This window comes from Siniperca chuatsi, linkage group LG3 (assembly GCF_020085105.1).
Source record: "Siniperca chuatsi isolate FFG_IHB_CAS linkage group LG3, ASM2008510v1, whole genome shotgun sequence".
NCBI lineage: Eukaryota > Metazoa > Chordata > Actinopteri > Centrarchiformes > Sinipercidae > Siniperca > Siniperca chuatsi.
The window spans coordinates 17,341,832-17,367,205 of NC_058044.1; the positions used below are offsets into that span (position 1 = coordinate 17,341,832).

At 38.6% G+C, this 25,374-nt stretch overlaps 2 protein-coding genes across 30 annotated transcripts in view; one reads left to right on the forward strand and one right to left on the reverse strand.

Moving 5' to 3' along the window:
* The window catches only part of ptprdb (protein tyrosine phosphatase receptor type Db), a 169,554-nt gene extending 162,397 nt beyond the window's left edge, over window positions 1–7,157 (forward strand). For all 24 annotated transcript variants that reach the window (XM_044189821.1, XM_044189819.1, XM_044189828.1 and 21 more), the window contains 6 exons: window positions 604–782; window positions 994–1,120; window positions 1,898–2,023; window positions 2,117–2,271; window positions 3,513–3,648; window positions 3,765–7,157. In XM_044189821.1, coding sequence (XP_044045756.1) covers window positions 604–782; window positions 994–1,120; window positions 1,898–2,023; window positions 2,117–2,271; window positions 3,513–3,648; window positions 3,765–3,833 — 792 coding nt within the window. In that variant the 3' untranslated portion in view covers window positions 3,834–7,157. The remainder of the gene's footprint in view (window positions 1–603; window positions 783–993; window positions 1,121–1,897; window positions 2,024–2,116; window positions 2,272–3,512; window positions 3,649–3,764) is intronic.
* An 8,011-nt stretch (window positions 7,158–15,168) lies between these two features.
* kdm4c (lysine (K)-specific demethylase 4C) overlaps window positions 15,169–25,374 on the reverse strand; it is a 30,738-nt gene continuing 20,532 nt past the window's right edge. For 2 of the 6 annotated variants that reach the window (XM_044189905.1, XM_044189904.1), the window contains exons 18-22: window positions 20,467–20,661; window positions 19,419–19,589; window positions 17,696–17,815; window positions 16,374–16,466; window positions 15,169–16,240 (exon numbers count right to left, since the gene is read on the reverse strand). In XM_044189905.1, the coding sequence (XP_044045840.1) occupies window positions 16,073–16,240; window positions 16,374–16,466; window positions 17,696–17,815; window positions 19,419–19,589; window positions 20,467–20,661 (747 nt within the window). In that variant the 3' untranslated portion in view covers window positions 15,169–16,072. The remainder of the gene's footprint in view (window positions 16,241–16,373; window positions 16,467–17,695; window positions 17,816–19,418; window positions 19,590–20,466; window positions 20,662–25,374) is intronic. The other 4 variants (XM_044189906.1, XM_044189908.1, XM_044189909.1 and 1 more) reach the window with 4 other exon arrangements.

Here is a 25,374-nt window from a genome sequence, read left to right on the forward strand (position 1 = left end):
TACACTATGTGTTCACGTCTGCCTGTCTGCACATATCCATATGAATCTGTGTGTTCCAAGGTTTTTGCTGGTGCAGGATCAACTATGGTTCACATATGTGCGTTGAGACAGTGTGGGGCCTTGTGGTTTCCTGCCCCCCGACTCTTGATTTTCTTCTTCCTCCTCTCGTTCATTTTATTATATTCCCTCTCCCATTCCCTACCGCTGCCCTCGTCCCCCTATATCACCCCACCTTTGTTTATTCAATTGAATATGTCTGACTAGATATCCTCGGGCCTGCCGAGTCAAGCTGATTTTCTAATTTCAGTTGTCCAGCATGCCAGAGGAAAACCAAGGCTTGTGCTAAATATATGTGCTAAATATATTTGAATGAGGTCCTTGAATTTGTTTGAACTTACTATATTTATTTTTCCTCCTTCCTTTAATCCATCCTTCCTTGTTTTCATTACTCTCCATCTTCCTTCCTTCCCCTCTAATTTCTTTATGTTTTGTCTGCTCTCACCAACACTACTTCTTAGGCCCGTATCTAAGGATCTGTAAACATTTCTTCATATGTCAGTCAGCATAATATTATAAAATACTGTTGTTTTTTTTCTGCTCCAGCGTCTGGCCAGTGCCAAGGCCCACACATCACGGTTCGTGAGTGCCAACCTGCCATGCAACAAGTTCAAGAACCGTCTGGTGAACATCATGCCCTACGAGACCACACGTGTGTGTCTGCAGCCAATCAGAGGAGTGGAGGGATCTGACTATATCAATGCCAGCTTCATTGATGGATACAGGTCAGAAAAAACTGATCAGAACTATTACTTTTTATGCTCCTGTTTACTTGTTGGTATTTAGTTTAACATTTAGTTCATTCAGTTACTGTATGTAGACTCAAAGGTCAAACAGTTTACAGAGAATGTCAACTCTAGCATAGCTTTATTTGAAGTAAAATGAATAAAGTCAGTGCATGTGTACAGTATTTAATTCATGTATTTGTGTTTGTAGGCAGCAGAAGGCCTACATAGCAACCCAAGGCCCGCTGGCAGAGACCACAGAGGACTACTGGAGGATGCTGTGGGAACACAACTCCACCATAGTTGTCATGCTAACCAAGTTGAGAGAAATGGGACGGGTACGGATACAAACACACACACACACACACACACACTAATGGTAAGTGATTGTAGCTGAAGCTGCCAATGGCTGATATTACGCGTCTGTATTGATATATTTAAACTTGACTAAATTGTGCCAAAAATTACAGATATTATGTGCTAAAAGGGTGTATGGGCTGTGAAGGAAAATCTAGACAAAGAGACAATAAAAGTCTTAGAAAACCACACTAATTAAATTCTTTTAGGTGAGCTGCAGCTTTTAAACAATGGACATGGTTTCAATGCGACCAAAAATAGAGTGATTTGTTCTTGATGACATGATCAATTTTACGCAAACATGTACTGTAACACACAATATCACACAATGTATTATAATTAGGGCTCATTATTTTCATGATTAGCAGCCCTTTCACATTTGTCCCCCATTCCTCTCTTGACATTCTTTTAGCAAAAGCAAATTCTGAGCTTTCCTCGCCATGAGAGGACCCCGTCATTTTTGGTGAATATCAGTAAAAAATGAAAAGTCTTAACTATTAATAACAGTATATGAAGCATTGAAAATGCAAGCAACACAGTGATGGAGTGAGAAAGAGAGAGAGATAGTGGTGTGAGTTATATCTCATGAACATCATATCTCATCTGGCACAAGACTTATCTTCAAGTGAATAATGAATTTCAGAAGTAAGGCAGACATTTTCATGACAAAGTAGCCAGAAATTGTTCTCCTTACACACTGAATCCCTTAGACGTGATGTGAAGCTCTGAACACAAGCGTCTGTGCTGTCCTCCTGCAGGAGAAGTGCCACCAGTACTGGCCTGCAGAGCGTTCAGCCAGGTACCAGTACTTTGTGGTGGATCCCATGGCTGAGTACAACATGCCCCAGTACATCCTCCGAGAGTTCAAAGTCACTGATGCCAGGGTGAGTCATCAGTTTGTATGTGTTTGTGTTTATGTGTGAGTGTGTAAGAATAATAAGAAAATAACAAGACAAAAACACATTCTCTTCCTCCAGGACGGCCAATCGCGGACAGTTCGTCAGTTTCAGTTCACTGATTGGCCAGAGCAAGGAGTGCCAAAGTCAGGGGAGGGATTCATTGATTTCATTGGCCAGGTGCACAAAACTAAAGAACAGTTTGGCCAGGATGGGCCAATTACTGTGCACTGCAGGTAAAACCTCTTCCTCCCACTTACACCTCTATATTTTTATATATTGTGATCATTGTATTCATTGCGACAGATGAGTGACAAAGTGAGTGGGAAATTTTGGACTGACATGTTTGACAGCGTTCTCCACCATGATCATTAAAATGCCAAATGAGGGAATATTTTTTTGAAGGTGTTCATCCCTCAGAGACTTGATGCTTGTGGCGGCCCAACATCTTACACTTTATGGCTTCTAACTTGAATTTGTCACCCGTCTGTAATTGTGATCAGTGTAGTAGTTTAATGAGCTAAACACTGTAAAGACAAAACACATTAGAGTCAGAGTCAAAGAGATTATGTGAGGTTGATAATAGTTTAAAACAAAGCTATTTTTTTTTTGCATATCTTACCAGTCCCCTAAACAAGTGTGGACTGGATTTAGATGTATCATTGGCATATGCACTGATCAGAGAAACTGTATGAACCTGACAAACCACAGATGATATCAGTGCCAGTCATCTTACCACATAATAGTCATATGCATATGTCCAACTATTTTTTGTAGCCTGTTCACATCTACCCTAAAAGCAAAATGTTTGCACTCAAAGCAAACTTCAGTTGTAAGCATACAAACATAGCCAAATAACCATTTATAATGGGCCCAGAGAACACACAGGTAATAGTGGGGCAGGTGATGCTCAGCAGGTAGATTGGGTCCTCCTTGGTGGTTTGATTCCTCCTCCTGTCCACATGTTGAGGTGTCCTTCAGCAAGACACTGAACCCCAATTGCTCCCAATGATTAAGCCAGTGCCTTGTATGGTAGCACATTGGTGTGAACGTGTGAATGAGAGGCAAATTGTAAAGCGCTTTGGATATGTAAATGCAGTCTATTTAATTCAAACTGGAGGGTTAAATTGGGGTTGATGTAAAAGTTTGGAGACTGGGTCTTTGGATGGAGAGTCAGTGATCTTTAGCCATTACCCTAAGGGTCACTCCCCTAGTCATGCGGCAGTATTAGAATGTGTTCACCTCTCTGTTAAAGATCTAAAACATTTTTTTTCCTGCTTACATACATTATTAATACAAATGGTGTCTGATCTTTGCCATGTGTGAGCAAAAAATCTGAATTAGGTTACTACTACTAACAGTGGGAGGAATTTCTGTATATGATTGAAAACATGGCACTTCAGTTTGTCATACATGACTACAGGTGCTGCAGTTATAAATACATCCAGCTCTAAATATGTTTCCTGTCCACCAACAGTGCTGGAGTAGGGAGGACTGGTGTGTTCATCACCCTCAGCATCGTGCTGGAGAGGATGAGGTACGAGGGAGTTGTGGACATCTTTCAGACTGTCAAGATGCTGCGTACCCAGAGACCTGCCACCGTTCAGACAGAGGTGAGCTTATTATTATTGTCTTCCTTCTAGTTCATGCTCTCTTTCCCACTCCCGCTTGTCTCTTTTTCAGCCTTTTTTTCCTCTGTCACTGACTTGATACTCCTCCCTTCCTCCAGGACCAGTACCAGTTCTGCTACCGGGCCAGTCTGGAGTACCTGGGAAGCTTTGATCACTATGCAACATAAACCCAGTGGCCGTCTCTCATGCCACATCCCACCTAGTGCACTTTTCTTAGGTCACACGCAGCCTGAATTAATGCACTAGGCTGCAATGTGTCTTTGAAGATTTTTGCCACCACATGCAGAGTGAAGGGGGACCATCGGCTTATCCCGTACCCAGAAACAGCACCTCTAACTGAGCCATAGCAACCTGCTTGACAAGGGTGTTTCCTTCCACCCTCAGCCCAAACACACCCATTGGTCAGTCTGAAGAAGCAACTTCAACCACTGTTCCAATCAGAATACTTGATCAAATATTGATTTTTATTAATTTCAGTGCTTTTGTGAGCACCCAGATTGCTTTACATTGTTTGGGTGTGGAACTCTCACCTCGTCCACCACCAGTGTAGCATCACCGACGTAAATACAGGACCCGGCTACAGTAATTAGCTGTCACAGGAAATTTTGATTTTTCTATCTTGAGGACTGTCTAGAAGGAGTCTACAAAATCCATCTTATGGAAGCCTCGTGGACAGAAAGAACTGGGACTTTTGAGCACCAGAGAATTGCCAACAGGAGACTGTAAACACAGAGCACACCGTATTAAAAAGACAAAGAACCCACATCCCAAAAAAAAGACACCAAGAAGTGTTTTTTTTCTGTTTTGTTTTGGAAACAGACTCTCGTTTCCTGTGAATGAATAAGAAGATATTTCTACCATACAGTAATAAAAACCACCAGTTCAACCTTATGCGTCACGATTTAAGATAAGGGAAATTTGAGGGAGGTTTAAAATGCATACCACAAAGTAAAACATTCATTTAGTTTTTTAGAAAAATATAGATATGTGACTATCTTGTTTTTTAAAAACTGGGTATTCCTTGTGGCACGTTCAGTTTTTATTTGTTTTTACAGATTTATGACTTTGTCCCCACCGACCATACAAAGGCAAAGTTGTATTCTTTTTCTGTGTAATCCAATGAGCTGTAGCGATTTTTTTAAAGTGATACGGTACTGTTTTAAAAGTGTACAATCAAATCTAGTGTGGAAAATGTTCACAATTCTATGAAAAACACTACCATTGAGTGTCACTCTCCTGTATTCTCTACCCAGACACACATTGCGCATGCACACAGGACTCTCAACCTCATTTTAACCCTGGCCTGCGGTGTCAGAGAGGACGGCCATTTTTGAATTTCCAAGGGGCCCACAGAGGTACAGTATTAACCCCGCTGCTACCAGAAAGTTGATCTGTGTGCAGGTTGAGAGAAAGCCAGATAAAACACAATTAAGGAGAGTATGCACAGAAAGCAAAATGAGAAAAAAAACAAGTATTTATGTGTCCAAATAAGCTTCACAAAGATTTCTCAAGCAGGGAGCGAGAAAGGGATGTAGAAAACAGGGTGGGATGGGGGGGTCGGGGAAGGAACAATTTTCTCACTGGAATGCTCACCTATGACTTTTCTCTCTGTCTGATTCAGTGTGCAATAAGTAGATGTATTATATATTTTTGTGTCAAGTCACTAACTGCAGTTATATGCCATTATGACGATGATGATATTGATGATGGTGCATCATTTTCCAGACACAAGGATGTTACACTCGATATGGTTCTCACCACCGTTTAATGTGTCCAAACAGAGGAACGACCTCTGACCTCTGAAGTAGATCTTTTATCACGTCACAACTCCAGTAGATGATGTCATCCTTCTGTGTGTCATGGCAACCAACGAATGATCAGACTCATATTTCAAACAGCATCTAATAAGTATTTTGATTTTAGATTTCTAGTGCCTTATATTACACGCCTATTTTGATAAAGTTACTTTAAAGGGTTTTTTGTGTATTTTATGTATGTATGCTTGTGTGTATGTGAACTGAATGTCTGTGCATATGATTTTGTTATGTTACAGTATGTGAAAGTGTCTCATGTGTTTGTTTTTGGCTGTGAACTTTTGTATGGAAGGCTCTGTGTAGGCTGCATAGTTGTACTCATCACTTTCAACCCAGCAACAACATCATCATATCTCTTTAAATCAAAAAAACACAAACAAATCTTATCTTACATGAGACTCAACTAAAGAAAAAAAATGTGGTTTCAAAATAGGTTATTAGCTGGATGGTCCGATCATTGTGGACAGAAAAAAGTTTCTATGTCGACAGCTTTCCGTCTTTCACTTCCTGGGACACTTTGCACAAGCTTTGTGTACATACTCTTTCATTCAGACTTCAGTTTGCCTGCCATGAAATTTTGGCCACACTAGCAACTTTGGCACCGACTGTGAGCTGGCTCAGACAAGTCATACTTATTCAGCTATGTAGAAATCTATATAAAGCTGAACGGCAGTGGCTATCTTTGTCAGTTTGGAGAAAAAAGCAAAATAACAAACCGCATGGATACGCTCATGTATCCCACCTGAAGCCCTTCACCTGAAATCAGTCAAACTGGTCATCTGTGTTCCTCGTTCTGATGTCTACAGTCATATTTTTTTTTCCTTTAACAACAAAGGCAGAGAGAAGTTCAGGTGCTATGTCTCCAACAACACAGAAGCTACATCATTTTTTTGTATCTCCATTAATGCTTGACCATATAAGGGATCGTTGACAGTTTTCCACCATCTTACAGTAACCCTGTTGTTGTTTTTTGTATGCATGGTACCACTTTTGAGATGCCCCTTTGGTCGCACCTGTTATGGGAAGACTTGCACTTTCTCTCTTTGTACTATGCACTAATACTAGTATCCTATTATCTCTGATAGCCCCCACCTGCCCCCTACCAAAAGGAGTTTTACTTGAACTCAGTATAGATGGACCCTGTAATACTCACATGGTTGTGTATATGTAAATAACACAAAACACAGAGAGTAATTGAATAAATAAATAAATGAATAAATAAAGGATAAAGGTAAAGAGTGAATAAAAATCTATCAGATATACAGAGTGATATAATAAAAGGATGCACCTGAAATCACAGTTTATGGCACAGCAGTATGTGCAATACATCACATTGTGGATTTGTTGTACCACAAAAGAGAAGTTTCACAAAAAAAAGTGTTCTATTTTACCCCCAATGTATCATGTAGATGGATAAAACTGGAGTTTATAAATTGTATAAAAATGAAAATATGGTGTGTTATTTGGACCGGTTACCTCCAATTGGTCTGTAAATGTAAACCTTTTTTTTTTTTTTTTTTTGTTTTGTTTTGTTTTCTGCTCCGAGTCAACAAGTGCTTTTTATTTTCTTACATTGGTTATCGGAGCGTGTGAAAACCGAAAAACAGGTCTGTATGGATTTCTGTTCTCTGTCGACACAAGTTTCATTTGTTACAAATAAACTCAAGTGAAATAATTGCTACTGCTGTCGTTTTGTATATCAATACTTTACACTTTAAATAACACGGTTGGAATAATAAAGATTTAAAAAAAAAGCAATTTTTAAGAACAATCCCAAAAGTAACTGCAACAACATCAACTTTTGAAGACATTATTTTTGATGAAATGTTGATTTTAGTTATTTTTGGCTGCCTTATGTTGGTGGTGAGATATTGTGATCTGTTTTAAAGTCAACTGTGATTTTCATGTTTGTAATGCTACAGAAACGAGCTCCAAACTACTGCGGAAGCATAATGCATTCACTTCACTGTTTTTCTGAATTAACAAGATTATTATCTCAGAATTCTGAGAAAAGTTTTCATGGGAAAAATTTCTGCTCTGTTTTTCTGAATTAATGAGATACGTCAAAATCCCAATAGAAGCTCTCAAGTAAATGAGAGCTCGATTTCATGGAAGCAAACATGTCCCCCCTGGTTAGTTTAATCCAGTTTTATTTTGGTTTGGTTTTGAGACATTGGGAGATACTCATATCTTTAAGTAATATGGATGATATTATTATTGGAGGGTCAGGCTGCAGCCGTACTCCATGCAGGTGAGAGCCTCTCGCAGGATTTTGAGGTATCTTGTTAATTCAGAAAAACAGAGCAGAATTTTTTTCCCATGAAAACTTTTCTTAGAATTCTGAGATAATAATCTCGTTAATTCAGAAAAACAGGGCAGAATTTTTTTCCCATGAAAACTTTTCTCGGAATTCTGAGATAATAATCTCATTAATTCAGAAAAACAGGGCAAACATTTTTTTCTCAAGTGAATGCATTACGCTTCCGTACCAAACAGTCTCAAATTAAGACTGCTTTTTTGTTTTCTTAAATGACTTGTGTTGTAAAAGGATGACGTGAGGGCAAGGATTGTATTTGTGTTATATAATTATACTTACATTAGACCACTTTAACAAAGTATAATTTACAGTAGTAGACCATTTAACAGGGACACATACCATGCATTCTTACATTCATTGACTTTTTGCCTTCCAGGCAGTTATTGGTCTCAGTTGTTTCAGTGATTTATGAAAATTAACTTGCTGAGACTTAAAACTTGCTGGAGATATGTCCATCACAATGAAAAATAAGCCCTCTTTACTTTTGTGTCACAGTTATGATGGTCATACAGCAAGGCAGTTTAGAAATTCTTCATGTTAGTACATTCAAACACACTCACAATGTTTGCTTTGCTTGCTGTGTGTCTTATATGGATTTGTTCATAGCTCATCAGTTAAATGAACTGAATACAAGAGTGCATGAAAGGTATGAAGTCAATCTAGAAATGTACAGAATGCTTTGGAAAATTATCAGGAGTGATGTAAAGTATATTAGCGCTCACAAGCTGTAGTAAAGGGGCTAAAACGTGGTCCTTCTCTGGACCACTATAGCATAGCAGATGGTCTTTGGCAAATTCAGTGAAAGTGGTTACAACTCAGAGAGAGATATGAGATAGGCCTACCATAAACAAGAGTGAGATTAAAGGTATTTTTGTAACAAGATTAAGAGTCTACAGCCATGCTAGCAGTTCTGTGAGTTTATATTTAGGCACAGCAGTGGTTGAAACTAAATGCTAACGCTAGCATGGCAACATGCTCACAATGACAATGCTAATGATGCTTAGCAGGTATAATGTTCACCATCTTAGTTTAGCTTGCTAACATTTGCTAATTAGCACTAAACACAAGAATAGCTGAGGCAGATGGTAATACCAGTGGTATTAGTACAAATTCAAGGTAACTTTATAACCCCATTACATTTGTTTGACAGCTTTAGTTAAGTTAGTTACTGTTCTGATTATAATTTTTCATACCCTTCCTGTCCAGTGAAAACCATGTATCTCCAAATTTGGTGATTCTGAATTTGAATGTTTCTGATAAACTGAAGGATGAAGTTTTCCTTTATGGGTTGAGGAAAAACTCTCCTACTTCTTAAGATAAATATTACTATTATTAAATATAACTATACCTAAATATAACAAAAACTTTGAGACAAAGAAAAGAGGGCTGTTTTTCTGAGCTCATTAGTAGTTGACTTTTTAGAGAGACATGGTTCTCACAGGACAGCAACACTACAAACATATGATGATCTTGTAGAATATGATGCATTGCTGTAGATTAAACTACATAACAGTATATAAAGTAGTTAAAATTAGCTCAACCTTAAACATCTACAGCAGTTAAATGCAACATACACATTAACAGTAACATTAATCCAGAAACATCATATATATTAGTAAAACACTGACAGGGACCTTTTACTTTTGATACTTTTACTTTTGATACTTCAAGTAAATTGTGCTGATAATACACATAAATAATACTTTTAGTTAAGTGAGGTTTCAAATGCATGACTTTTACTTGTACTGAGTATTTTCATATTGTGGTATTAGTACTTTTTATACAATCCATCTAGAATGAGCCATGAAATTTAGTACAGACATGTTCCTGGGAGAATTAACCCTAATGACTCTGGTGATCCCTTCACTTTTCATCTGGTGCCACTAACAGGTCAAAATAACACTTGTCCAACATGTTCATTCATGACAGGATAGTATGAAGTAAATTCCTTTTTGAGTCTCAGCTGTACATTGACATTAATTCATAGTATGTCAAAAAACTAGTGTGCCAACACAGGCTCAATAGCAGTTGTGGAAAACACCCTCCCACTCCAATCTTCCTCCACCTGACCTGAGTGGGTGGAGCCCCTGTTAGTCATCTCACCTACGGCAAATCCTTTCTGATCAAAGAAGCAAGCGGGCCTCATGGGGATGACCTTTCCCTCAGTGGTTTGTTTGAACTGTGTGAAAATGATCCGTAAGTTCATGGTGGTTTATTTGATAGTTTTAAAATGAAACTTTGGCAGCTTTGTGGTTTGTTACTTGCTGTAAACGTGCAGTTTCCATAGTGGTTAAGTTATTGTTTCATTATTATGTTTGTTAACACAAGGTTAGATCAAATTTCTTTTCTTTTTTTTCATTCATTTCTTTATCTCTGTTTTCAGACAACCAATTCAAATATAACTCATTATAAGAATGGCATGGAACCCCTCAGCCTTTGCTCATATGTCCTAACAGACAAGCCATTTTTATAGGCATTTCTGGACCCAGACTAGCCTTATGATAGGAATATTCACTCACAATCTACAGCAGCTTTGACTGAGGAAAGCTGAGCCGAGTCTGACAATGTAGAGCTGAGTTTAAGATGTCCTAAAATGGCCAATGTACAAATAGACAACCTTTCCTATAGTGGCCCCTTAGGCCATAATTTAGTTTTTTTTTAGACCCTAAGAACAGCAATATTATCTCTATTTTGTCTCCAAGTTTACTCCAGCATCATCCAGAAATGTTTCAGCAACTTTTTTGGCTGTGTAATGAGCAGCTTCTTGCTATAAACTTTTAGTCTTGTTAAATCCATGTTGGGAAACAGATTGAGGCTAGTGAGTGGAGAGCTGTAGCTGAAAGGGCCTTACTCATTCATGTCTGTCTCGTCATTGTAAAGGCACAGCAAATTATCTTCCAACGTCTCTACCAGGCCATAGAGAGACTGTCTTGCTTCTGGGCTATGAGCAGAACAGTTCAGATCAGTCTTCTTCCCGTCGCAGCCTCTGAAGCTCTGTTGCATTTGCCATGAACAGTGTCATCAGCTCAATTCCCACAACTTCAAAATTTCCTCTATTAGACTGTGTGGGATGCTCTAAAGGCTTGCTTGGTATTTTAGAGCTATAGGCTTCTCCATTTGGCTTTTCAATCATGCTACTGTGGCAATGTAGCAATGTCACTGTTTAACATGTATTTAACTGTTAAGTTGTAACAAATTGAGGTAAATGAAACTATGTTCATATGTACTGCTAGTACTGCTGTCTAAAGTGAAGAACATGAAAAGTGAATACTACAGTAGGAAAATGTTTATGGATATGCAGACAGCTTGTCCAAACCAATACACTCAAGTGGTGTAGAGATACAATACAGACTAGTAGGACTACCATGTGATCAAGCCAACCATCAATAGTTGTGATATTGCAAATCAATGTGCATCTAAGTACTTAACATTTAGGTGTCCAACTTTAAACCCGTTTTTAAAATCACATTTTTTTATTTCATCATTGGCATACCCAAATAAAAAAGCTTGTAACAGAAGAACTGTAATGCCAAAATGCATGAGGACTCATTTGAAAGGCAACCTGCTCTAGTTTGTCAAAATGTGCTCATTTAGTATGTCGTCTTTGAGTAGCATTAACAAGGCCGTGCTCAATGTTAAAACTATGAAAATCGCCACATACCTTTAACATCATGTCAACTACATCTGTGTAAAATATTAGACGTGTGGGCCAAACGTTATGGGAGCTAGTGACTTTTTGGTTTGTGGTGTCACTGGCGTCCCCAAACCTTGAACCGGTGCATTCATCATCCATATTTGTATGGATTTCATCAACGAGGTCACCCTCATCTGTCCCCTCTTCAGCCAAGACATCAATAAGGCCAGCAGAGCTGAAATGCATTCTTGTGAATAATTTTCAGCCAGCTGGTTGATATTGATCAGCTTATCTCCCATGTCAATGATGGTGTCAACTGTGAATGATTTGTCGTAATAGAGAACAATGAAGAAATGTCAGAGTCTTTTGCTTTGATGTGAGGCATTTTGGTTTGGATATACTTGATGTAGATGATCAGCCTCACATCAGTTTCTTCATGGTTTGAACAGATCTCAGGCAGAAGTTCTTGTGACATCACTCCAGCATGAGATTCTATCTTGAAAGCTTGACCAGCCTCTATGAAGATGACAGGCCTTCGGAGGATCTATTCCACCCTATCTGGAGAGCTCCAGTGCTGGAGAAGTAAATGAATGAGTTTTTTCTTGTTTTTATCATTTGTGAGGAAAGCTTTCCAATCTGCAGGTTGATGAACATTCAGACCATTAACTATAAACTGTTCACCACAACCTCTACGATCCCTCTCAGCTGATTTTGGTGAATAAAGACGGTCAACATAAGTGTCTGTGCTGAATACTGTTTCAGCTGCAGCAGGTAGACTTTTGAAGATATGCTCTGATACAGTCTTCATTGTCTGGGGCACATCATTCATGTAGAACGAGGAGTTCTCATCTTGAATGAGACCACACTAGGAGAAGGGATCTGCGCATTCGCATGTAAATCCCTTGTGCTTTGTTGGTTTTTGCAAAGAAGCCATGAATTGTTGAGATGGCATCAGAGTCAGGGAATAGCACATCAGGTCAGATGTGCTGATTTGTGACCTTAGTAGCTGTGATTTGATGAAGATCTAAAAGATAGGATAAATCCAATGGCCTTATACTGGATCACTTTCTGGTTTGATGCCACAAGCTTCCTTTTAAGTGTGGTGGAAGACATCGTCTTGAATTTGTTCCTCTTGATATGTTCGAAAAGGTTTTGTAAGAAATCGATCAATGATAAACTCTTTTTGAGTTTGGTAATTTTTCAGAGCATTCAGCACATCATAGCGCACCTTTCCGGATAAAGCTGCTCCTGAAGACAAACTTAACAAGGGCTGAGACATCTCAGCTGAAGTGGGTTGGTGAAAGTCTAAAATGCGTCTATTGTTTGCTGCACTTGTTCCTCGGACTGAGGGATTTCACGTGGTCTTAGATCTCTTTTCGCATTCGCTTTTCTGAATGCTCGACTCAGCCGCTAACCATATTCCAAATGGCCTACTCAAACTCTCCCTTAACATGGGCAGTCAGGATGTGACGTTGGCTAGCTTCATAATCACTGGTGATTCCACAGATTCCAGAACTTGAATTTGACTTAAACCATTTCATAGCTGTCTCCTCTATTGTTTTGTCAGTGTGACAGTGGTTGCCTGGGAAATGTGATCTGGCTACGCCGATTGCTCCAGCGCACAAGCGTTTCTCCGAACCTGGCTGTGTTTCCTCAGTGTGTTCAAGAAAGTATCCAAAGTATGTGATGAATCTAGCATAATTCTGCTGATCTGAACAGAAAGAGGTCTGGCATGATGTTTATGGCAGCTTTGTACCCATCATAGTCATTCATTTTGATTGCGCTATTCATTGATAGGGTGAGCCAGATATCCAGTCCATGTCTGCCATCCAAAACCGGCCAGATTCTCCCAGCTCCCCATTTCTCACTGTTTCTCTGAAAGAATGTTCTGCTATATGGTGAGATACATCAGCAGCTGATAGAATTTCAGTGACAGTAGATTCATTCAGTTCAAGTTTTTCCAGAAAAGCAGTACCTTCAGGAGAGAGTGGTTTATGAGTTTCCTCGAGAGTCTCTCAAGCTTCTAGCATGGACTTGTGTGTGCTCATAGTTCTGTCCCAATTCTTTCTATCAGTGGCCCCAGCCACAGAGCCTGTGGTGATCAGTTTTGCTTCTACCCATCCACTCCCCTGACAGTATCTTCTGCCTATGCCATTCAAGTATGCTCCACAGCAATGGAATATACCAATGAGGATGATTGTTGATGTTTTTTTTGTATTTTTCAGGTTCATTCTATATTAGAGGGTAGGGTCTTGCAAACCCCTAGGTCAAATGTACTGATGGCGTACTCTTGTCCAGCTTCAGAAGGCATTCTTGAATGGTTTTCAAGTCAGTTATGGGAGCAGTGATCATGGGATAAAACCCAATTGTGATGAGGCATTTTGGAGAATGGCCAGTAACAGACACCTAGCCTGACAAACCAGGGATGTGCTGATCCCAGAAATTAGATCAGTATTTGATGATTTTGAGTGGCTGTTTGTGAGTTATTTGAATTGAAAAGTTAGCTGGTTCAGATCGTTTCCACTTGTAGTAAGTTGGCAACTCCTGAGCAGGATTTTTAAATAATCACTGTCTTTTTGTAGGTTGAATGTTAGGATTAGACTCTCGTGTAGGCTGTGCTGAAGTAAGGGCTGCTGCATCTGGCCTCCTGAGACCAAACGGCTCGAGTTGGGGGTGCTCGTTATCAACTTGTGATGGCCCAAGGTACAGGCTAATAACAGACACCACCGACAAAGAGTGGAGGTTTCTCAGCAAAGTTATCCTAAATGAGTAAATCTGTTTATTGGAATAGGCCTTCAGTATACAACCTATATTTACCAAGGTCTAAAAAACATGTTTATAGGTATTTTTTGTCAAAAGTGTCAGATATTAGCCACCAGAAGACTGCAGAAGACAGACTGCAGGGTAGCATATTGTACAGTATGCCCATTCTCACATTGCACCACTTGAAAGTCATGGAGTTGTGTGTGTTTGTTTGGCATTTTCATAAAAGATGAATTGTCTTCTTGCTTGGGCTTCAGTATCACAAAGAGCCATCTGAAGCAGTGGCATGGTTTCCACGGGAGTACAACGTTTTTTTTGTAGTCCCGCCATGGCCAGTTAAGATACCTCCTGGATTTCACTTCCTGCCTGTTCTGCCAGGCTCCTCAGGCCCTGCTCGAAGAAAAGGGCTGGGAACACTCCGTATCCATCAGCATGAGGCAGCCGTTCACCTGCAATTACTGGTCAGGCAGTTTATATCTGTACAATGACGCACATGTTTACTAACCTTGGAAATGTCTCTTAATCTAGCAGTTCAAGCAGTTGATTCTTTGGACATTTAATCAAACCTTAACACATAAGAAAATCTATTCCTTGACCTTATGTACTCAGTCTTATCTTTTAGAAATCATGTCGTCAAAACCACTGTAGAAAAAGTTGTTTTACTAGTAATGGCTAAGTGCAATTATATCTTTACTAAAGACAATAATCAACCATTTAAATACAGTGTGATGGCAATGATCTGTCATTTCATGTCATTCATATGGTTGCATATTCACATCAGCCTGCATCTCAGGAGGCAGGGAACAAGCTTGTCATTGTTAACATGGATCTGGGATGAAGATCACTAATTGAAATGCTACTTTTCTCCAAGATACATACACATAAACCATTTTTTCCCCACTGTACCTGGAATTTCCTTTTTCAGTCTTACTAACTGAATTACTTTAAATAATTGACAATTTAATAAAAAAAAACATATGTAATTTTTTATTGTTTTCCTTACAGCAGTTAGCAATAGTTTAACTATAGCAAGCCAAAAATAAATACAAATTTTAAATAATTTCAATGTGTTTCATTCAACAGAGCTACAGTAGCATTTCACGTTAACAGGGCAAAGAATCCAACACAAAAGGCATGGCTTCCTGTCTGATTCTTTCACCTTAGGAAATGATTAATATGTGGTTACATTTATTTATTTATTTTTTTAAATTCAGCAGTGATTAATTTTTCAGTGTCAAATTACACAATTCATATATGCAGAGAGGAAGCCATTGTAGTGTAATTGGATTTGGCCCTGCAGAAGCAGTTAGGAGACAATGTTTAACATGCGGGGAGAAACCGTAAGACATGAGGCAAATACTACAAAGTGCATAAATATTCAAAATCAAAACTGGAAATAACAGATCCCGAAAAAGCTACCATAGGCAAGCTATTTAGAAAAATCTCACCTGTGAATTTTTCATGTACAAAGAAAAAAGTTTAAGTTGTTTATTTCAAAAAGGGTGATGTGACAAATGTAAGTCACGTTTATTTTCCCTGACGGATGTGAAAGCACTAGGCAACTGAGGCAACAATGCCCTCTGTTAACCCATTCTATTTAGTCCAGGTGTCCAATCAGAATTCTTCTCCAGCCCGTCCCAACACCCAGCCACCAATCACTGATGTATAATGTACAAGCACACGTAAGTTATCGTCATCCATCTAACCCATATCACCCATTCCCTTACGTTGTTTCCTCTGATCTGTTCACAGGGAAGTTGTGTGGGCAATCGTTAAGATGGAAGTAGATCCAAAGAACTTACACACAAGCATACTCACACCCGCACAAACAACCTGTGCATCAGTGCATTCATTTGTCATTGATCCTTTTCCATGACTTCATTTCCCTTTGTGGCTGCGTTGCTCCCATGTGCTTTTGGCAGTTGTACGGAGGCCTGGTAGGGCCACATAGTCTTTTTGGAAGCGTGAATTGGGTGTTCTCTGCCGTTTCCTCTCCCCCTGCGTTGTGAAGAAGGCGTCTTGGAAACGCATGCTTGATGCCGTGGACTAGAAAATGAGACATGAGGAAACACCAATGAGTAAACAAGAAAATGTTCCAGGTGGCGAGAGAATTTTCATGATATTAAAGTATCAAACTTATGGTTTAAAGTTTGTGTTGCCTAGTAAGTCTAATACTTACAAGTCTACGTTTCACCTTTTTAGGCAGGTCTTCATCTAAAGTATAGACGTCTTCTCTTTTTGCCAGCACCTGAGACCCGTCCTCAAACTCAACCTGAGATAACATGAAAATATTCAGCAGGTATCTATGCAAGTGCATTTGCATGTCCATTATAAATACATTTGGCTCTCTTTCACCCATACACACACACACATTTAATGATATAATTTCCACTTGGCACTTTTCAAAATTCTAAATTTAATCTATATATTAATTTCCTAGTTAATCTCCTAAAAAGACGCTAGAATTGAACATCAGTCAAACATAAGGCAGTGATCTTTGTGGTAAACATGCAAATACAACTATCTAGTCTAAACTATGCATTAGGTCTCTATAAAAGGAAAGTAAACATGATTTTAAGTAGGGTTAGTGCATTAACAATACAGAGGTTTTTCATACTACCATTATGGTCATTTATATATAACTTATTTCATCATAAATTGCAAAGAACAAAACCTCCTTCAATGTATCAACATTTTTCAATGACGAAACAACTCTGATTATGCAGTGTGAATGATTTAAAAGACATTTTCACATTACCTCTGCTCTCTCAAAAAAAAAAAAAAAAAACAGTTTCTGCTCAAGAAATTCAAGTTTTTGATTGCTGTGTAGATCCTGAAGTAAAACACAGCCTATTTCGTACCTAAACACACCTTGACAATGGAAAGTTCTTGTTCAGCCCTTTTCTAAAATCTGACCTATCTTAAACCGAGTGTGTGCGTCACAGATGCATTTGTGCATAACTAATGGTTGACGCCCAGCTCAACTAAATAAAGCTTTAAGTGGAAACCGCATGACTCTTAGCTTAGTGAATATTTCAGTGAGTTTGAATAATGCAGATTGTCACCTCCTTCTCATCCTTCTCTTTTTGCTCTCTCCCTCTCTTTCCTCTACCCATCTGCTTCCACTGTGTCTAGCTTTTGCTTCCTATATACATATCGCTCTTTTCATCCTCCCATCATCTTCCATCTCATCTCCACCACTCCTCTTTAGTCATCATGACTTCAGCACCTCCCTGAATCTCTGTCTCAAGTGTCCTCTTGCTTTTTCCTCTTTCTCTCCACCTCTAGACCTGGGGACCTTGACAACGTCAGTGGAGTCACGATAATTCTGATGTTGAGGGACTTCAACAAGTTCACTGCAGTCTCACTCTGACCAACAACTGAGTTAATTCAACATTCACAGGAAAAATAAATCTGAGAAAACTGGGTCATGTGTCTCTCTCTCGTACATTTACCATTCGTCATGATTGTGTATGCCTATAGTACAGTATGTGTGTGTACCTGGTACATGTAGGAGACATTGGATCCCAGGTATTTGGCACCATAGAACAGCCCATCAGGCCATTTCACTTGAACAGCTTCCCCCACTTCAGGAGGACCCAAGTTCACACAATCTCTGCTCTAAAAATACAAGAGAATAATGGTTGGTCCGTGTAAGTGCCTGAGTGTGTGTCAAAAGGTCCTCAAAGGATAGAAAATGAGAAGTCATTCAAAGTGAGCGATGTTGGGAAGAGCTCTCTTTAGTTTTACGAGGTTAATGTGATGGTTAGACTTGATTCAGACTCAGTCTTTCTATCCTGCTGTTGAATACAGTAAGGTGCTTTGATAAGATTACCTGCCAAACCACTTGACTTAGCTGAAAACAAACTTTTGGTATATAGTTCTGCTGTGAAAGTTTCAAACTCACCATCATTTCAACACCTTATTTTTTGACATGTGTATATTTTTAATGTGTAAGACAAACAAAACAAGCGCATTCCTCACTTTTTTAAGACTGATGTCCAACCTCTCGTACAGACTGTATGAGAGGCTTCAACACTGAACAATCCACATGCTTGCAGTCTAAGGTGCTGTAAAATGATTTTCCACAAAACACCACACACAAGGGTAGGTATTTTAAAATTCATCCTACAGGTTGCTGGTTAAAAGTTATGACAAATTACAATTTCAAATTTGAATGGTAAATGTTCAAAACATGTAGCTACAACATGAATTAGGATATGAAATGTTGACTAAACTAAATTTGTTGGGTGATCCCATCAAGCCCTGATAAAAAAAAAAAAAGGTGTAGTTGGATTTTATAATTTTACAATATAAATGGAATGTCATTCATAATTATGTTGTATATTACACCAAAGTAGTTTCCAGATAAAAATAATTCAATATAATTGATCTATTAAAGGGTTTTTAAGCAAGAATTAAAGGGGTGTACAGTTTGCTGTACATCTAAAGAAGACTAGGTCAATTAAGGCTGAGGTTCAGGATTGAATGGAAATTAGTGGAATGTCCTCACTAAGGCCCTGATCAGACAGGCTGCAGTTTTTGCAGTGATAGGCGTCTTTTTCCAGTTGTTGTCTGTTATATATAGAACGCCTTGAGATGAAAAAACTTCAACTCAAGAGCAGAAAAGCGCCAGGTGTCATTTGTGTTTTTTCCCCCGTTGTCCAATCGTATCCGATTTGTAAAATTACTACACAACAAAATCACGGTTAACGCACCGAGCTGCTCTTTTTATTTATTTTTTTAAATAAATTGTAGGCTTTAAAAAAAAAAAAAAAAAAGGCAAGTAATAAGGTGTGGTTGTTTGTCACAGCTACTTCTCTTTAACAGTGTTGAGCTCACCAAGTGAGACTTAGTCATTACCATAATCATGTCAGTGATTATTTTCTGCTTCCATGACAACTCAGCAGTCCTATGATATTCCATTTTAATTTGAATGACCTTTTCAGAAATCCATGTTGTTTCATGGTAATTGCAGACAGGTTCATAGTGAGAGAAAATGATTCAAAATGACTCAATCACATTGCTTTTGTAGATGCACACCTTAAAAAGTATATTAAAACAAGCTTTTATGTAATCCCTCATGCAATGACCATTTGACAACCAATAATCTTCCTTGAGAAAAAGGAAGCTCCTTTCAAAATGAGGGTTTTAATATCTGATATGACCTCGTGCAACTGGGAGGTGACCGCTCGAGCATGTCTGCAAATAAACACATTCTCACCACTATATCCTCGGGGTAGGTATCGTTGGAGAAGGAGCCGTCATCAAACATGACCTCGTAGAACATCTGGGATGTGATTTGGGTGACCTTTGAGCTGTAGTAGCGCAGGTTCTTGTGTTTGGAGATCACCGTCTGGCCCAGTGAGATGGACGCTTGGCACGCTCGCTGCTTCTAGTATAGACAGAGGGCAAAGAGCAGCAATTAGACTACTGTATGATCAATACATATATGTAATTTCGAACAAAAACCTATATGATACTACATCATTATATGGCGAGTGATACTACGTTACTGTTCATTTCAGTTGCATATTAAAAAGATCTGTTTACCCAAATTAAAAACCAATATATTTTCTTAATTACACCAAATGGCATCTAGCCATGCAGATAGATTTCTAGACAAATAAAACCAAAACTATGAAATTTCTGTTACCACCCTGCTACAGTGGAGCTGAATGGAATTTTGTTTAGAGTAGCTCACAGCTTTGTAAAATTACAATGTCTTTCAAGAAATAGGTTACTCTCGATAATCCACAGACCTCCCTATGGACGGTTTTCTTTCTACTGAAGAAATAGCCACTATTGGCATGGCTAGATACCACCAAAGCTAAGTGAGAAAAACCTGTGTTTTTTTGTGATTTTGGTGTACTGACTGTTTAAAGCAAATCGTAATTTTGAAAGAGATATTTGTCTTTTCTTGCATTCCAAGCATGAATAATTAAGTAATACATTTTATATCATCATATCTTTTCTAAAGAAATTCCATCAATATGGATATTTATATTCCTACACTAAACCACCACTGCACCTTTTACTCTACTTACATTTATTTTGAAAACAAAATTCATTTACCCACTTCTACTGCACTGTATGAGTGTAACACAAATAATTAGTGTGTTTACACTAGAACCAATTATACCTATTAATATTTTACAAATTACATAAAAGTTTGATAGTTGTCTTAAAGTGCAAACACATTGCCATGTCCATTCTAACTGAGCACAACCTGGTTCACAACAGCTCTAGGAAACACTTCTCCTATAACTTACAGCTGACGAACTCCGTGATTGGTGTCTATGGCAGGTGATTGACACGACATATGGCCAATCATCAGGCTCCATGATTACACCGGCAGCATGGGCACAGGTCACATGAAAGGAGGTGGGACACCGGCCACATGAGCACTGGATACAAGCACCTGCCTGTCGCTTTCCTGCACAGCGCTTACGACAATAGATGCACCTCTGTAAACACAGACCAGATCAAACTGTCAACACGAAACACTGATGAGGGTCAGCTGGGTCCAAATTATTTTAGGACAAGGTTGGCTCTATTCTCTATTTATTTAAAAAAAAAAAAAAAAAAAAAAAAAAAAAAAAAAAAGGTCAAACTAGCACTCAGGCCTATTTCCATTCTTTCGTACTAAAGACATAAATCATTAAAAACAGGTCACGGATATATAGTTTCATTTTTAAAAAGCTGGGTACTGTAGTTTATACCAAACTTTCCCTGCCAGGTTCCAGACCTTTGAATCAGCCCACTCCAAGTTGACTGATTCTGGGCTGGCATCATGACATGAACGGATATAGGTTAGAGTGGAGGCAATGTCAGACTGAAGATGGAAATGGAATGTAACGAGTTGACAATTCTGTCTGATATCAGGCAAAAACGTTCCACAAACAGGAGAAAATAGTGCATTTGTTGGGGAATATTTTCAGCTGTGAATAAATACACATCTGGTTCTCTAATGAATATTTACAGCAGCAAGACTAGGTATGTGGGATTGAAATGAAATTAACTACAGTGCCCATGTTCTAGTTAAGGTGAATGTCACAACAATGGAGGACTATGACACAGATAATAAGCTGTATCTTTGCTGTGGCTACAGACAATACTTGTTAATATGATCAATTAATTGTTGGTTTTGGTCATACGACAATGAGAAAAATATAGGATATTACCAGCCTTATCCTTTAAACACCACAAACATAGTATATAGTATTAATAGTAATAATAATGAATTACATTTATATAGCGCTTTATCATTGATACCCAAAGCGATCAAAGCTATTAGTATTAGAAAGTGCATTGTTGGTGTGCACATTTACTGGGTAAAAGATAGGGTACGGAAACAACATGGATGGACATTTCAAGTTTGGTGACGGTCCCTAAAAATGTCAAAACTGTCCAAAACATTTTGCACATTTCCAGTCCCATACCAGGTACCGGATAAATAGTACATTCTATACACTGAGCTGTACAGTATGTAAAAAGGCAGCAGGTATAGAGAATATATTAACAATTTGGACACAGCTAGGGTGTCCGTTTGCTGTTTACATACATTGAGGAAAGCTTGAGATTATAAAATTTTGTTTAACAAAAAGGTTTAACAAAAATCAACACTCATTAAGTAAGTACAAGACCTTCTGTCACATCTTCTCCTTCCTTCCCATCTTTCCTGTCACTTTCCATTGCAAACTACATTAAACCAACTGTCATTGAGCGTCTTTACTGCAGTAAAGGAACCGTGACCTTATTCAATAGTGTAGCCTTTGGAATGGGGTAAAAAATGAGTAACTTAAAATCTGTATTTTCACTTGAGAGACTGAATATGTGCTCAAGAAAAAGAGCAGCAAATTAAAGACAAAAGACCGCTAAATGAATCATCGCTCGGTTGTGCCATGAACCTCTAACATCATTTAAAACCACTACGTGCTCCAAATAATCATATCTGTGAAATCTCCTCAATGCACTGTTATTGGATACGGTGGTGTAAACAAAACATAACTGCGAGAAAATAAAATGAGGATAGGGGGAGAGACCCCAGTTGTAATAGTCAACAGAAACATGTTATTTCACTGCTACAATGCAAGGAAACCCTCAAATAAGACCAATCAGATGACATCATTTGAGGTTTCCACAACAAACCAGTGCTGCAATGTCTATGTTGTGGTATTCCCCATTTGAGGTACACAACTGTTCATTGGAGGGCGTAATACACACACACACCCTACACAAATGCTGCCATGCATCAATGCACACTCACACCTAAATTTTTAAGACTATCCCTCGGTTTTCTGCACCAAACAGCCCATCAAGTTCATTTCCTCTACTGTGGCATTTCCCCTTCTCCTCCTCCCACAAATCCTCGCTCTTCCACTAAAAAGGAAAGAATGACAACATCCTCCCATTATAACCCTACTCGCTCCCCATTCCTCTTTCGCCCCTTTTGCATGCCTCCCATCTCATTCCATTTCCTTAACTCTCCTCCTAATAAAACACCCATCTACACTCTCCTTTTTTGCTCTGCTTCCCTGCCCTGTCTTCCTCTCTCTTGCGGTGTGGTTTCACATCTCTTTGAAGGTAATTTATTCATTAATCTAATTCCTGGGAATCCATACTGAAATATCCATACACGTTGACTGATAATATGCCTATATATAGACAAACTCCTCAGAGGATGTGCCTCAGCTGTAAGTGAGCTCAATTGGGAATTAGCTGGTTTTTAAATATGAATTCTAGCCTATAAAAAGGGTCTGATGACATGTAAATGTATCACTATCTTATCATATCCATATCCTTATGGAGATCCTACAATATTAAAAAAAGACCATAAGATGTTTTAATTCCCTGGTACATATAATGGGAAATACTCATTGCCCCAGGAAAAATAGCACAGCAGTTAACAGGTGGATAAGAAGGTGATGCTGTGCGAATACAAAACTTTTTTTAAGTCCTTATAAGCTTAGCCTCTGAAATAAATGCCCTTTGTTCATTTCTTTGAAAAATCAATCTCAGCTGATCTAATTAGTTAACCTAGACAGCATTAATTAAATTTAACCTCTAATATTTGTCGGGTCTCTGTAAATTATATTATAAAGAGTACAGTCTCGACCTGCTCTACAGGAAAAGTGCAATGAGATAAAACTTCTGTTATGAATTGGCATTATATAAATAAAATTGAATTGAACAGGACTGGCTTCGTCATTACAATTATCAGCTTTGCCTACCTAATTCAGATATCAGTTGAGGATCAGAAAGTATTGTGTACAGAGACTCTCAAAGTAGTCCTCGTCTTCTTGCGAGGCAACCCAAAAGGCAATGTGAATGCTTAATTCAAAATGGGTGATGAAATTGCGTAACTTTATCCCTTTTCTTTAAATCAATGAAGAACTGCTTCACAGCTACTCTATTTCTGAACTGAGGGACTTTTACGCAGCGCTTTTCTTGGTGACTAACTTGGCCTACATTTCATAAAGCCTTTTCCCATAACTCCTCCATTATGGACAGCAGTGTGCTGATGAACTCGTCTCGTCCACCTATTGAGGCCAGCATGACAAGATTCTGACTGGCATACAACACACCCTGTGTGTGTGTGTAGGGGAAGGTGTGTGTGTAACTGAGTATTTATGTACATTTATTGGTGAAAAAAATAGTGTGGAAACATAAAAAATAGTGTAAATATGTCAATATATGTCGGTTTTATGTTTAGTTTGTGTGTGTTTGAGCCTAACTCACTTTTCCCCATGCCTGCGCCTTCCCAGCGTGTATTTGGGTGCTTGTGTTGAGCCATGCGTTAAGAACATTCCCACAGTAAATTATGAATGTGTATGTGTGCACGGCTGTGTGTTGTGTGATAGTAAATTATGAATGTTGTGGGCTGCTGCAGGGGCAATGGGTCCAATGCAAGCTTCAAAAACACGTGGCTCACAGAGCAAACATACAAATGATGAAGTGGACAAAAGAGAAAAGGTATATCACCCATAATCTCACTCAATTTAAATGTCAATCAAGATAAATTCTATCATCATAACACAAATGTTTTTTTCCTACTACAGCATGTGTGGAGGGGCTTATTATTTCTTCAAGCATGCTGTGCTGTTTTTCATATTTTACCTTAATTTAGAACTCAAAGAGGTTGTTTAAAAAGAGGCCCATCTGTTTTATCATCAACTGAAGCATGGCTCCATTCAAAAAGTGCTTGTGTCAGCATGTTAATTAGTGAGTGAAAAAATTGGCAGCAGAAAGTAAAGATTGTCATCATCATGTAGTGTGAGTAAAAAGATTGCAGTCATAGATATATCTTCAGATCAGATACGTCTTCCAAAGGGAAGAAACTGTATATACTTACATATGATATTAAAGAATGTGCTTTTAGCTGCTTTGCAAGAAAGAGTGTAATCTGTGGTGTCAAGGAAAAATTGGCACTGTGACAAACTTAACAGCATTTAACAGTTAAAGGAAGGAAGTACTGTTTTCTCAAAGAAAGAATTTAGATTATTACAAGATCTGGAACATTTTGGCCATCATCAGGGTCATGTCAGAGGCTTTTTGTGAGCGTCCTGCCCTTTCAGGTCTGGACTACAATTTTCATTTTGTTCAGATTTTGGCCTGTGGATACAGAAACTGACTTTGAAATTAAGCTCATTTGGATATGAAAGCACAAACCACAATGTGGTGTGAGTAGATATGAACCATATCCCTGTAAATACCCTGTGGGTAATGTCACTGTGTCCACAAAGTTAGTGTCCCATTCAGTTTTAGTGTAGTACAATCCCTCCAACTATTTTTGGGTAGGCACTAGATTGGTTGGTTCCATTATGGTGGATTCTGACATTGGAGTTACAAAGTTGAAGCCTCTATACACTCAGTTGACAGTTTATTAGGGACACCTAGCTAAATTCAACTTGAGAGTATTGCTTTATACTGGAGGCCTTTTTAATATCGATTCAAACTACTGCCCACTCTGTTTTTATCAATGCGGGTTGGGATTTTATTCCTTTATTTGATAGTTGAAAGTAGAGCGATAACAGGAAATGAGGGGAGAGAAAGGGGGGAGTGGCATGCAATAAAGATCCTTGGCTGAACCGGGGATGTTGTGGTTCAATGTTGGTGGCTTAACCCCTAGGCCACCAGGGCACTCATTATCAATACTAGAAAGACCTTTCAGTATAATT